Genomic DNA, 12,882 nt, shown 5'->3' on the forward strand with positions numbered 1-12,882 from the left:
CCTTAATTGGGTGATTTGTTTCTTCCTAAGCCCAATTTCTCTACGACCCCATCATCATCGACTCACATATCCGCCCTTTCTCATCGTACCTTCACCAGCTCAAACTCGCAAGTGTCCTGGAATCAACACCTGCTTAAGAACAGGGTCATCTCATGAGACAATATCACCATGCAGGCGAAACAAGGTAGTAGCAGACCAAGGCAGCCCTGGTCAAAAAGTGAATAAAGAAGCTCATTTGGAACAATGTAGAAGAAGACAACAGAGGAGGGCCAAACAACGGATCCGTCCAACATGATACTCAATTTTAAAGATGGATCCACCCATCAACCTCTCTCCACACAGGGACCCACCTCAACTTCATCTCCAATTTCAAGGGCTGGTTTATCTAACACCAACCTCCACAAGGTCTTGTATACACACTAAAAAAAGCCCAGCTACACCCATCCCTCCTTTCTACCACTCCACATCAATGCCATGGGAATGGCACTATACTAGGAGGGGGGTAATGTTAACCCTAGCTTGAGACGAAAGAAAAAAAAGTAAAATACGAAGCAATGGAAGAAGTAGGAAGGTGAACAAGCAAGGGCGTAAGGATGGCCTCTAAAATCAAGTTAAAGGCAAAAGCACATCTTTAAGTGAAAGGCGGCCCAAATTTTTTGTAAAAGAGCGCCATGCTCCCTCCTGTGCAAATTCTAAAAGGGTAGACGTGCATAAACTAAAGAATTTGGCAAAGTAGAAGGAAATTGAAAAAATGACTTTGCTACAATGGCCTGTTGTGTAAAAAAGGGGATGGGTGCCCATGGGATTTTAGGGTATGTATATAAAGTTTGAAAAGTGAATGAGAGCTCATTCTTTGGTGTGTGGCAACAAGAGACTTTTCTTTTTCTCTTCTTCTATTCTCTTTGCTTGCTTGTGTGTGCTTGAGAGAGGGAGTGTGAGGGAGTGAGTGTGTGAGGGTGCGGGATCAATGAGGTGAAGCTCTCCACCATCTCCTCTCTTCTTCTTCTTCTTCTTCTTCTTCTTATTCTCTTCTCTTGCCTTGTGCGTGGCTATGGAGGATGGAGCTTGGAGGAAGAGGCTTGAGGATGCTTGAGCTTGCATCACGAATTGTGGAGTTATCGGTGTGCTTGAGAGAGGAGGTAACTCTATCGGGCATCAAGGTAAGTTCACTACATTCATAGAGAGGGATAGCACGTCGGCTATGTAAGAGGTAGCCAGTAGTGCTCGTTTGAAATTCTTGAAAGAATAAGGTAGTCCGTGGATCTTGACGGTTGAGCGTGAGCTCCCTCTATACATACAACGATCAATAGGGTCTTTATTATGAACTTAAGAGATGCCAAGCGGCATTACAATTGGGGATTGTGAATAACATCAATCTTATAGGTTGGTAAGCTGGTTGGAGCTACTCATTACAGCAGGACTAAGGCATCCCAAGCACTTCCAATCAGTTGGACGCATGTGGCTTAGTTGAATGTTTTTGTCTAGGCTCCAATAGTTGTTTCCACACTGAGGGTGCTCCGAGAATGCACTTGCGCGCGAGCATGCAACCAGCGGGACTCCAGGAGCCCAAGGTGGCTGATCGCCACGCGGCTGGGAAGGGGCATGGACTACTGCCGAACGCCAACGTAGACCTGGAAATATTCTCTCCCTCGCATACTTGAACTTGGTAATGTACTCTCTCTCTCTGTACAGCCAAAGTTCTGCCTATGGCGGTAGGGGGCTTGGAGCCCTCGGCTATTCTGCCGTTCTAGATGGAACCGTGACTCTTCTCCTCCGCCACGGTGCGTCTCTCTCTCTCTCTCTCTCTCTCTCTCTCTCTGTCTGTGTCTGTGACTGTCTGTCTGTCTGTCCCCGTTTGCCTCTTTCATCTTCTGCACCTCGCATCTTTCCTGCCGTTCTAGATGGAACCGTGACTCTTCTCCTCCGCCACGGTGCGTCTCTCTCTCTCTCTCTCTCTCTCTCTCTCTGTCTGTGTCTGTGACTGTCTGTCTGTCTGTCCCCGTTTGCCTCTTTCATCTTCTGCACCTCGCATCTTTCCTCCAATCTATCATTACCTATTTACCAGTGGCCCCCTATCCTTGCAGACCTACGGTGCAGGTTGCACCTTGAATTAGAGCGCGAGAACCCTCTGAGCACAGGCGTGTCTTGGCACCGCAGAATTGAAATCAGTCGACGCATCGACATCGGTTGCGTGGATGTGATTGGTTGCCATCGATGCTCGTCTGACTTCACCATGCTCGCCAAGTCCCTGTCGAGCCACCTGATTCCTGTCTGATTCACTATGCTGGCCAAGGCCCGGTCGGCCGGTGGCGCTGCCTACTGTGAGCTGGAAGGGCACCTTGTGTGCAGTGCCCTCCGTGCATCCAGTCCCCTGTGCAGATCCAATTCGCAGTTGGGGCACCTTGTGTGCAGTGCCCTCTGTGCATCCAGTCCCGTGTGCAGATCCAATTCGCAGTTGAGCTCAAGGAGGAGCAGCAGGAGACACAAGCAGCGACTCCGGGTCACTCTCCCAAAGAGGTTGCCGTTTACTACTGGCAGACACTCTGATGTAGCACTGCTTCTATGCTCAGCGAAAGGTTCGTCATTATTTCACCGGAAGATTGCCGGCATTGGACGGTGTAAAGCTAGGGATGGATTTCTTGAGGGTGCAGATGGTGAGGCTACTGCCAATGATTGTGTGGAGCCAGGCAACGGCATCCATCAGAGGGTATGCATTCTAAGCTCATGCCTCATACATTGCTTCTTATTGTTAGTTAAATCTTTTCAGCATTCACGAGAAGTTTTAGACAAATTCCCACTATATTTCCCACATCGTGAATTAGAACATCCTGAGCTTCTGCGAGGGAGATACTGCATACCCAGCGAGGTGCAGTTGGGGGCAGGGTGCTGCCGACCCTGGTTGAAGCTCATGATGTTGAACACTGTAAGGAAGAACAAGGGAAAAGAGCCCCTTTTCCCACATGGGAAAAATTTCAAAGGCTTCTCATGATTAGCTTATTGAGTTTTCTGAAATTAGACTTCTTTATATGTGCATCTAGCTCGTTGTTGATTTCTCTGCATCTCTAATGTTTTTAAAGGCTTTTGGGTCCTCTCTTTTGGTTTTCATGCCTGCAAACTCTGTTTCAGTTTAAGTACGGGTCTTGACGTAGTTTTGTTTCACCAAGCAGGAAGAGCTTTCTGTGCTTTGGAATTTGACTCAAGAAATAGAGCCCTTGGATGCCTCACGAGTAAGTGAAGATGTATCCAGTGATAGTAAAGATGCCATGAAGAGGACCATCTCAGGCATGCTAGGCTTGCTTCCTTCTGATAGATTCCAGGTTACCATTGAGACTACACATGGGGAAATTGAAAAGCTGTTGATCTCTTCAGTTATGACTGGGTAATAGTTTTACTCTTGTGCATATTCTTCCTGGGATGATTCTTGGTGCAAATCACCGATTTCTCATTGAAAATGTTGGCCCTGACACAGGTATACATTGCGAAATGCTGAGTATCGAGTCTGCCTGCAACGAAGTTTGGGGCTTCCAGATGCAGGATATGAGGCAAGCATGGTGCAAGACTACAAGACAGAGATGCTCGACTCTGTTGAGGAACTGCAGGATGTGAAATTAGCTGATGAGGACCTTATCCAAGAGCTTTTTGATGGAAATCTGTCCTCTGAACAGGATAGTGTTCTTTTATCACCTGCACTTGAGCAGTATATTGGTCGACTGAAGTCAAAACTTTTAGCTGCAACGAAGGTGGTGGTTTACCTGTCATTTTTCAGTCTCAGTCTTCTCTTGCCTTTCGTTGACTGTGCAGAAATTTGTTCAATACCTTTCTCTCTTGGTTTCAGGAGCTAGAATCTTATGAAAAAACTGCTGCTTCATTAGGTATGAACAGCATGGTTGGAGAAGAAAAGAATGATTTACTTGACTACCTGAGATCACTTGACGAAGAGAAGGTGGGGCTTACATCCTCAGGCTTGTGAGTTGGATCTCCCATCTTTGGCAGAAAGTGCCTTCATGCTGCTCACAGAACTCTGTTGGCTGCAGGTATCTGAGTTGTCATGTTCTTCTTCACCAGAGGTAGAGGAAATAGTTAGGCAAGCTGTTAGCAGATGCCTTAAGGTTCTGGCAGCTGCGAATTGTGCGATGGAGGTGGAATTCAGCACTAGAAAAAGCATATGTGGGGGCGAAGACACCCAAGCTGCTCTGATGATTAGCCGAGATTACCTGGCTCGGCTTCTTTTCTGGTTTGATTTTTACCCAAATCTATGTTTGTGGTTGCATATCACGTTCAGGTTTAATTTCTCTTTTTCCTCCAAGGCTAGGTTGATTTCAGCGTTTGTGTCAAAAATGAGTTGATTTGGAATAGGAAGTCATGTTCATGTAGGGTCAGTTATTTCCTTTGTCGTGGCATCTTTATAGGAATATGCTCCTGTGACTTTGAGCATCACTTTTGTTTTGTTTGCAGGTGCATGCTTTTTGGGCATCATCTGAGGGGCTTGGAATATCGAGTAGAGTTAAGCCACACACTCAGGTTGTGGGGATGTTGAAAGTTCTTGATACAAGTATGGAGCTTTTTTGTTGGTGAATGATCAGTCTGGCTATTATGAAAGGTTGTTGAACTGACCTTTTTGCAAATCGCAAGCGTATCAACCGTATAAGTGGTTGAAGGACATCTTATATAGGGTAATTTTGGCAGGATGTCTGTTGATGATGCCAAGTTTCTGTTGTAAGTTCTTGTCATTTGAAGATTCCAACATGAAAAAGAGGTACAACTCATTAGTTTCTGTTGCTGTTGTTTACCTTCTTTGGAATGTAAGAGTTCCTGCCTTGCTGATATCTTTTTGAACTCGAGGGAGGGCTTGCCAAAAGGGCATGCACCCATATGTAGAAGACTCAGTCCACCTACGTTATGCATGGCAATGGGAGTTGTACAGAAGGCTGATTCCAATTGTAAATTTTATTTCATTTATTTTGTTCTTGTTGATTGGATATCAATGATGATTATCTGAGGAAAAGATACCCGAAAACCTTGATCAAATACTTGATTGCTCAACTGTGCTTTCCTTTATCCCGTGTGCACCTTTCTTTATCCCTTGCTTACCATGTCCAATGTTCTGCCAGTGTGTTTACTATGAGTATACTTGGCCTTATATTTCTGATACAGCTGCAGTTTGTTCGACCGCTCTTTCTGAGGTTGAAGGCAGATGGTTTCCAGAGAGTTCTGTTATGATGGTTCTAGTCATAAGCTGCCCTGTCCTTTTATTAGGCTACATAACACTTATCATCATTAATGATTTCAGCTGCTACCTTCATGTTGTTTGTGCTTGTTGCTAAGTTCTGTGATTGACCTGTTAGTTAGATTTATTCTCACCCCCATGTGTGAACACACCTTAGGTGTGTAAGTGTGCGTGTTAAAGGTGTGAACCCCTTTTACACCTCCCAGCATTTAGTAAGGGTCAAAGGTTTGGGGGAAACCCTAGGCCTATATAGTGAGGCCCCAAGTATTGTACTTTCATCAACGTGTCTGTCACATGAATCTATTCAGCTTCTTGTGTACCTGCAAGAGTTCTCTCTCTCTCTCACACACACACACACACACACACACTCTCTCTCTCTCTCTCTCTCTCTCTCTCTCTCTCTCTCACTCTCATGATGGAGCTTCACCCTGCATAGCATGCTGGCCACACATATGAGCTCCATACCTAACATTGGTATCACAGCATCAAGATCCCTTGCCTATCCCTTTGCTGTTGGCAATGCTTCAGCGGCTATAGAAGAAGAAAAAGAAGTTGAAATAGACTGACCTGCACAGCTACTCTGTCCAGTTGCCACCAGCTCTCTGACAACTGCCCTGTTTAATGCTCATGCCTACCTGATGATGATGCCAGCTGCTCCCTCTTGTCAGCCATCTGTCCTGCTTGTCTGTCTGTGGACCTCCTTGATACTGCGCGTCACCTACTTTGATGCAGCGGGCATGTTCTGACACACCGTCCTGACATGCATGGTGCCTGTCCTGTTCTTTTTTCTGTCTTGTCATCAGCACCTACACCTGCAAGCCATGCCATGTCATCAAAATTTAATGAGGCTCGACAAGGTAACCAATTAAATGTATTATTAATTTTTGTTTAAAGGGGGGGAAAATGTACCTTCCTTGCGCTTGCCGGTCGCCATCCTCATGTGGCTGCCCTACATACCTGGCTGCCTCCTGCCATACACCGTGCTCTTCATGACAGCTGCTGTCATATACAGCAGTATTACTCTTTTGCTGCCCATTACTGGCTGGATTGGTGACACAATCTTCAACACTGTTTCCTTAGTTTACACTATTGTTGAAAAGTGCTATCACTAATGATGGTGCCTATTATTGGGATGTCAAGATTTGGCATCACAAGTGAAAAATTCTTAGGTGTTGGCTTCTCCATCAGGAAGACAAAGATTTAGCTCGTACTTATGCAAGAAGGCACATGGAAAGTCATGTTTACTAATGAGAATGGTAACTATGAAGCACATTTTGCTAGCTTTGAAACTCGAAACGCCCTGAGTGAAACAATTGACTAAAACACTATTTTTAAACAAGAAAAAATTTAACTTTTCTTGCTTTTTTGAGGTTTTTGACCACTCTATATTTAGGATATGCCTCATTTGTTGATATGAAAGGATTCTCATGTTATAAATGTGTAAGTTGTAACTCATTGTTTGTGTAGAAAACCATCTCATATATATTATTCAATTGTTTCACTTGGCATTTCGCTTGGGACTTGCCCAAAGGTGAAACGTTTGGGGTGAAATGCAACGTTTCAGGGGTGAAACGTTTTGCAGTTACATTGCCAAGGAGCCGCAACATGTTCAAGGCAACCTACAACTTCATCAAGAATGGATCAAGAAGGACGAGAGTGCACTTGCCAGTTGGCCTCTCTGACAACCTTCTTCATCACCTCCAGCTTTCAAAAATGGCAAAAGAGGTATGGGATGAACTTCAAGCCACATTCGGGGGAGAATTTAATAATTCCAATTAATCAGTATCTCTTACGATCCTTCGGATGACTCTCAAGCATCATCTTGACCATTTAAGTTTTCTTTACCAACAATTGACCACTCTTAATAGTCATTTGGATGACGACAATAGAAAGGTTGTACTTCTTAATTGCTTGATGAAAGAAGGAAAATTCAGTGAAGCCTCATTTACCAACAATTGATCACTCTCAATAGTTGTTTGGATGATGATGATAAAATGGTTGTACTTCTTAATTGATTGATGAAGAAAAATTCTGTGAAACTGTTATCGCTCTTAAGGTGGCTCGAGAGATGATGTATGAGGAAATGGTTGCTATTCTTTTGGATGACGAAAGGCATAGCAAAGATGTTGATATAGCACCTATAGCTTCTACACTAAGAATCTACTGTCCAAGTGTTGATATTGCTAGCGTATTGACCACATTGTTGACCAATGCTACAAGAAGAAAGACAAGCAACAAGACAAGCAACACATCCACTCTGCTGCTGCTAATATCTTATTTGACAGTGATCTTGACTAGCCACCTACTACTTTTAATAAGGCTCTAAATGTGTATATTCAACCATTGTCTTAGGCAATGATGAACCCTTTCAATATGCATTTTAAATTAAACAATAAATAAATAAAGTGTTTGGTATTACATGGTGACCATGCTACTGCATGTGTTAAGACCTTTTCAACATATCTATTTTGTAGGTGGGGAACTTTGCTTGGATTTTCATTAGAAAAGATTTGTATTTTTCTTGTTATGATTCTATTAAGAGCTTTGTTTCAGGGGGTTTTATATCCATTTTATGTATGACCTTTGAGTTGATCACGAATGCTATACCTGTGTATTGGGCCTTTGGTTATATGCTTAGTGCCTTTGAGCCATGCTAGCTTTTGATCAGCCTGTGAGCTATGCACATGCATACCATGCTTTACCTTGGGTGAGCTTCCTGGTAGACCATGTCATGACTATCCCCATGTTGCACATCTCCGAGTTATGCATCTCCTTTTCTAGAATCATTGTACAAGACTAGACACTGCCTTTTTGAGGTAAGACCTTCCCATTTTTCATTTCTTTGTGTGTTTCGTGTCATAGGTTTAGCCACCTATGATCTGAAGGGGGTGGGGTTGGTTAGTTTTTTATACACCATGTATGAATACACCTTAGGTGTAGAAGTGTATGCGTTAAAAGACATGAACAGCTTTTACACCTCCCAACAAACCCTAGGCCTATATAATGAGGTCCCCAGCATTCTACTTTCATCGTCTATCACATTAATCTATTCAGCTTGTGTACCTACAAGAGTTCTCTCACACATACATACACTCTCTTCTCTCTCTTTCTTCTCTTCTCTCTCCATCATGGAGCTTCACCCTCCATAGCCTGCTGGCCAAGCACGTGAGCTGCATACCTAACATGACCCTTGGTGAGGGGCCCTTGGTTGATTAGGTAAAGCTCAAATTTCCGGGAATTGTTGAGACTATGTCTATCCTGTAGCTTCGAAACCTGCTTATCTGAAAATCAGAATTTGGAGAAAGAAATAGAATTTTTAGTGATTTGTAGGTTTGAAAAATGTAAGGGGTTTTGCACTGCAGTGCAATGCTGACAGCTAACTCTATGCACTTGCATATGTCAACATGGATGGTCATCATACGAAGACATTTATTATTAAATGGATTTGGTTGAAGATTTTGAACTCATGGGTGAAGAAAAGATGGCTCCAATTATCAATAGGCAGGGAGATGCGTTTGTGGTTGTTTAGACTAAGATCGTGATAACAAAATGCCTGATTTTCTAGCTATTTGAGTATTCTGTTCAATCTGTATTCCAGCCAGTGTAGCAAGAGAGCTGTGGAAGCTTTATCAACAGCATTTATGACCTTGTGTGCATCATCTAGGGCATTGCTGTTGCAAATATTGGTAAGGTCTTCTCCTGTTTAGGTCAATGTTGGGGAGTACCAGAAGCTTTGTATGTCCTTTGTGCAATGATCTGTTTAGGTTAATGTTGGGGAGTACCAGAAGCTTTGTATGTCCTTTGTTCAATGATCTTAAAGATGGGCATGCACCAGAGGTTTCTCCCATCTGCCAGCAAAAATGGAAGGGTCTTGCGTTTGGTGCAGAAATGAATCTGCATATACAGAATTGACAGCTTCCATATCCATTCTTTTCAACAAGATTTACTGTGGGTAGGGAGATTCAACCCCCTGGTCACTTGACATGGGATGCAAGAGCTTTATCGCAGTGGGCTAAGTCTCTGATGATGTTAACTTAGGGTGGGTGCTTTTATGTATATGAACTTTTGTATGTTTACATTGTCCAAGGCGTTCTACATTGAAGTAGTCCAGGAGATCATGTCTTGGAGAGATTCATCATGCGTTGACCTTTTGTTTCACTCTTGCTCATTTTTTCCTTTTGCATATGTTCTGAACTGTGCCAATGGATTCTTCAGAAATCATCTAGTGTTTTTTCAGAGATTCTGTGCAGTAAAACAAAAAAGTGCTTCAAGCATTTGCACTTAAACACAAGTTAAATTTTTTTATATGGCCACAAAATGAGTGGTCTTGATTTGTGTAGCTTGGAGCATAACATAGTTCTGACAGGTCATACAACTCGGAACTTGTGTATTACCTTTGTGCAAGAGCTGAAAACCCTTTTGGAACTGGTTTAAAATACAATTATTTGGACTGTTCTACAAAGCTGTTAACAATAATGTGCACGTGACAGCTTACTAAATCAATTATCTCAAGTTGCACAATTGCAAACTTGTACTATTATGTTTAAATAATGGTTATTGCACAGTAGCACTGCTTGGCAAGTGATAGGGGGGTCTTAGACTTACAATGGCAGCTATGAATGCGGTTCTGCATATTTGAGCTGTTTTTTTTCTGTATGTTTTGTATGAGGAGTCCAGAACACTTTAAATTTGTTACACTAAAGTATTCCAGACCCGTGCTATTTGGGAACTTAACATGACTAATAATGGTAGCTTGCAAATATTTTCGTGTATATCATTTATTTGGGTCGTCTGGGTCGTCCAAAATGCACTAAATTTGTTGAACTAAAGTACTCCAGATACTGTGTTGAGCGTTTCTTTTCTATTTGTTCCTCTGTGGGTTGTCTGTTTCACTCTATCCCAGTTGGTTCTTTTGCAGCTTGTGCTGAACTGTTCTGAAGTTTTATCCAGGGGCAGAAAAGATGTGGGAAACATTGCTCTTTTTGAACCCTTCTAGTACGAAGCACCCTTCAAAATTCATAGAATATGGTTTTCAATAAGAATATTCATTTTGTCTTTTATGAACTCTTGTATTACAAATGGGAAATTACTAACAAGTAAAGTTATCAGGAGCATTTGTACTTCATAATCTGTTGATCTGTCTGAATTTTCTTCCATTTTTGCCAGCTCCATGAGGCTTTACTTGTATTACCAATGAACCAAAAGATTATGACCTGAACAGATTACTTTACCTTGAAGTTTAGAGATGTAACATCATGACTGCTATGGTTTAACACAGGCTGAAATGCTCTCTACTTGAGCCTCACCAAGTGGCCTATTCAGAGAATTTCATCAACCTTTCACTTCATTTGGCACTCGTTTATGATGGAATTTGAAGCATTATCTTGGCTGCTGGCTCATTGGTCTCTAAGGGTATTTGTCTATACTTGTGGTTATGATAGAATTCCTAGCATTATATTTGCTGCTGCCTTCTTGGTCTCTAATAAGAGTGTTTGGATACATGCTGAAATTGCACGGGCTATTGTTGATTATCAGTTTGAGCTTTGAATCTACCTAACAAAACATTAATTACTGGCATTTGGGAAAAAAGTATACTAAGCAAGTTGATGTCAGGCTTACGGGTGGAAATGGAGTTCGATTGACTTGATCATTTGTGATGTGGTGGTAGTATATGTGGTTAACTATATGTAGGATTCAAAATGATATATATTATGTAATGCTGTCACATATGCCACTTTTTTTAGTCGTTTGTCCATTGCAATGCTTGATACCATTATTGGGCTATATGTTGGTTTTCATTGGATACATTTTACGAGTGGAGGATATTGTAATTTGCCAATGGGTGCTTGGTATTTAAACGCATCTTCCATTGCCACTAGAGTGAGAGCTCATTGATGAGACCAATTTATGGGCCATGTTTTTCTATCCCTTGCTAATCTCAATGGTGCATTAATTGATTAGTAAGATAATGTATGCCCAAAGGCACGTCTAGGGATGCTCAAGGTTGGAGTGTGGAGACAATACTCCTACTACATGTAGTCAAGTTATATTTTTTGCCTTGCATACCTCAATGGTTTTAGAAGGATCACCCTCATTTCCTATTGTTCGTCTCATCTCATTAAACAATTGTGTTTTTGAGGATAGTGCACTTATAACATAGTGCTAATCATTTTAGTGAATATTTACTTTGCCATTTTCACACTATCTTGCACACATTTTCACATTTTACATTTAATGTAAAGTGAGTATTTTTAGTTCTTGAATCTTTTTTGTTTTAGCTATGATTCCATATACAAACCTTGTTTTTGCTTTGGTTTTGAAAATTGCTCACATAACTCTATTCTCCTATTGAAAGGGCATTGTCTTTTTACATCTTCCCAATTGGAGTTATGAATTGTACATGCTTCATTGAGCTTCTCCATGATCATATATAGGAAATTTATTGTTGACCAACTGTAAGGGATGCCAAAGTATGTAATATTCTTGTATAGTATGAGAGTGAAACCATTTGCGTTATAATGTGTCAAGACTTTGCCTACCAATGCACATAATGTATATCTATTTTCCTTTCTTTTAGTAGGAGGATCAATTGATCTAACAATCTCAAAATCCCATTTTTCAAGTGGTGTTATTCATAATAGATATCTTTATAGACAATTTGCCATGAGTAACTTGGGAGGAGAGCCTTACATGTTATTGGTTCTACATATTAAGATACATTTGTTCTCTACTCTCTCTTTAGAACTTGAAATGGTTTGACAAAAGATAATATAGAAACTTCTCTAGTGTAAACATAATTCATAAGCACTCAAATTTAGGCATTGTATAGTTTTGTGTCTACACTTACCTTGTCGCTTGCATACTAGATAAATTGGTCCAATTTGGAAGTTCCTTTTTGGAATAGGAGTGACCTTTCACATAAACTTTGTTAGGAAGGATAGGGCCTCGTGATTGATATAGAACTTGAAATGGTATGATAAAAAATAATGCAATAACTTATCTAGTGAAAATGTTGTTCCAAAGCAATCCAATTTAGTCTCTCTATAGTTTCTCTTTGTCAATTACTTTGTGGCTTGCATAATACATTTTTGGAAGGTTCTTTTTGGCATAGGAGTGCTTTTAACACTTCCCTCATCTTTATGTACATGAAATTCTTTCATCCAATCTACAGGTTGGATGGTTGTTGCTTCAATAAGTCATTTTTGAAGGGTATGGAAAGCTACTCGACACTCGAGACTTGAAAACTCTAGTTTCTTTGTAAAATATTGTGTAAGGAACCTCCTTTAGTTGCAAAGAGAGCATTGAATTTGTTATAGTTCTCATGTGATCCAAATCACTTTCAAGTTGGTGGATGTTACTATTGTTATAATCCTTTCTATCTTGGCTAGATCAATTGTTATAACATGGTTTGACTTTTATCAAAACATTACTAATGTCTCAATTGAGGAATGGAAATACAAGTCATCTAGATAAAGCTTGATAATTCATGAAGTGGTTTTAAGTTGTAGCCATCATTAGTGTTGGAAGGTAGTAGGGGCACTGCACAATTGAAATGACATCATTTTGTGAAGGATGGCTTGTAATTTGGACTTGATTGTATTCATATAATTCATCTAATAAAGAATATGACTCATGGACTTCAATTCTATTTACCA

General features: G+C 41.1%; 1 protein-coding gene across 5 annotated transcripts; it reads left to right on the top strand.

The window, feature by feature from the left end:
* The first annotated feature begins 1,609 nt into the window (after positions 1 to 1,609).
* On the top strand, positions 1,610 to 11,393 carry LOC148010009 (uncharacterized). Of its 5 annotated transcripts, XR_015689778.1 has the most exons (9): positions 1,610 to 1,781; positions 2,085 to 2,707; positions 3,168 to 3,379; positions 3,470 to 3,740; positions 3,836 to 3,943; positions 4,035 to 4,234; positions 4,456 to 4,600; positions 4,687 to 4,756; positions 10,146 to 11,393. XR_015689778.1 is itself a non-coding variant. In XM_087673450.1 (7 exons), exons 2-7 carry the CDS (start codon positions 2,282 to 2,284, stop codon positions 4,535 to 4,537), a joined length of 1,299 nt encoding a protein of 432 aa, XP_087529576.1. In that variant the 5' UTR covers positions 1,611 to 1,781; positions 2,085 to 2,281; the 3' UTR covers positions 4,538 to 4,959. The 5 variants fall into 5 exon arrangements, 2 of the variants coding, with proteins under 2 accessions (XP_087529576.1, XP_087529577.1); XR_015689777.1 differs by lacking the exon at positions 10,146 to 11,393 and having other exon boundaries at positions 4,687 to 4,959; XR_015689776.1 differs by having other exon boundaries at positions 1,611 to 1,781; positions 4,456 to 4,756; positions 10,146 to 11,391.
* Positions 11,394 to 12,882: the final 1,489 nt, after the last annotated feature.

Source organism: Lygodium microphyllum, chromosome 30, assembly GCF_053477565.2.
Source record: "Lygodium microphyllum isolate KBCC chromosome 30, Lygodium_microphyllum_v1.1.10, whole genome shotgun sequence".
NCBI lineage: Eukaryota > Viridiplantae > Streptophyta > Polypodiopsida > Schizaeales > Lygodiaceae > Lygodium > Lygodium microphyllum.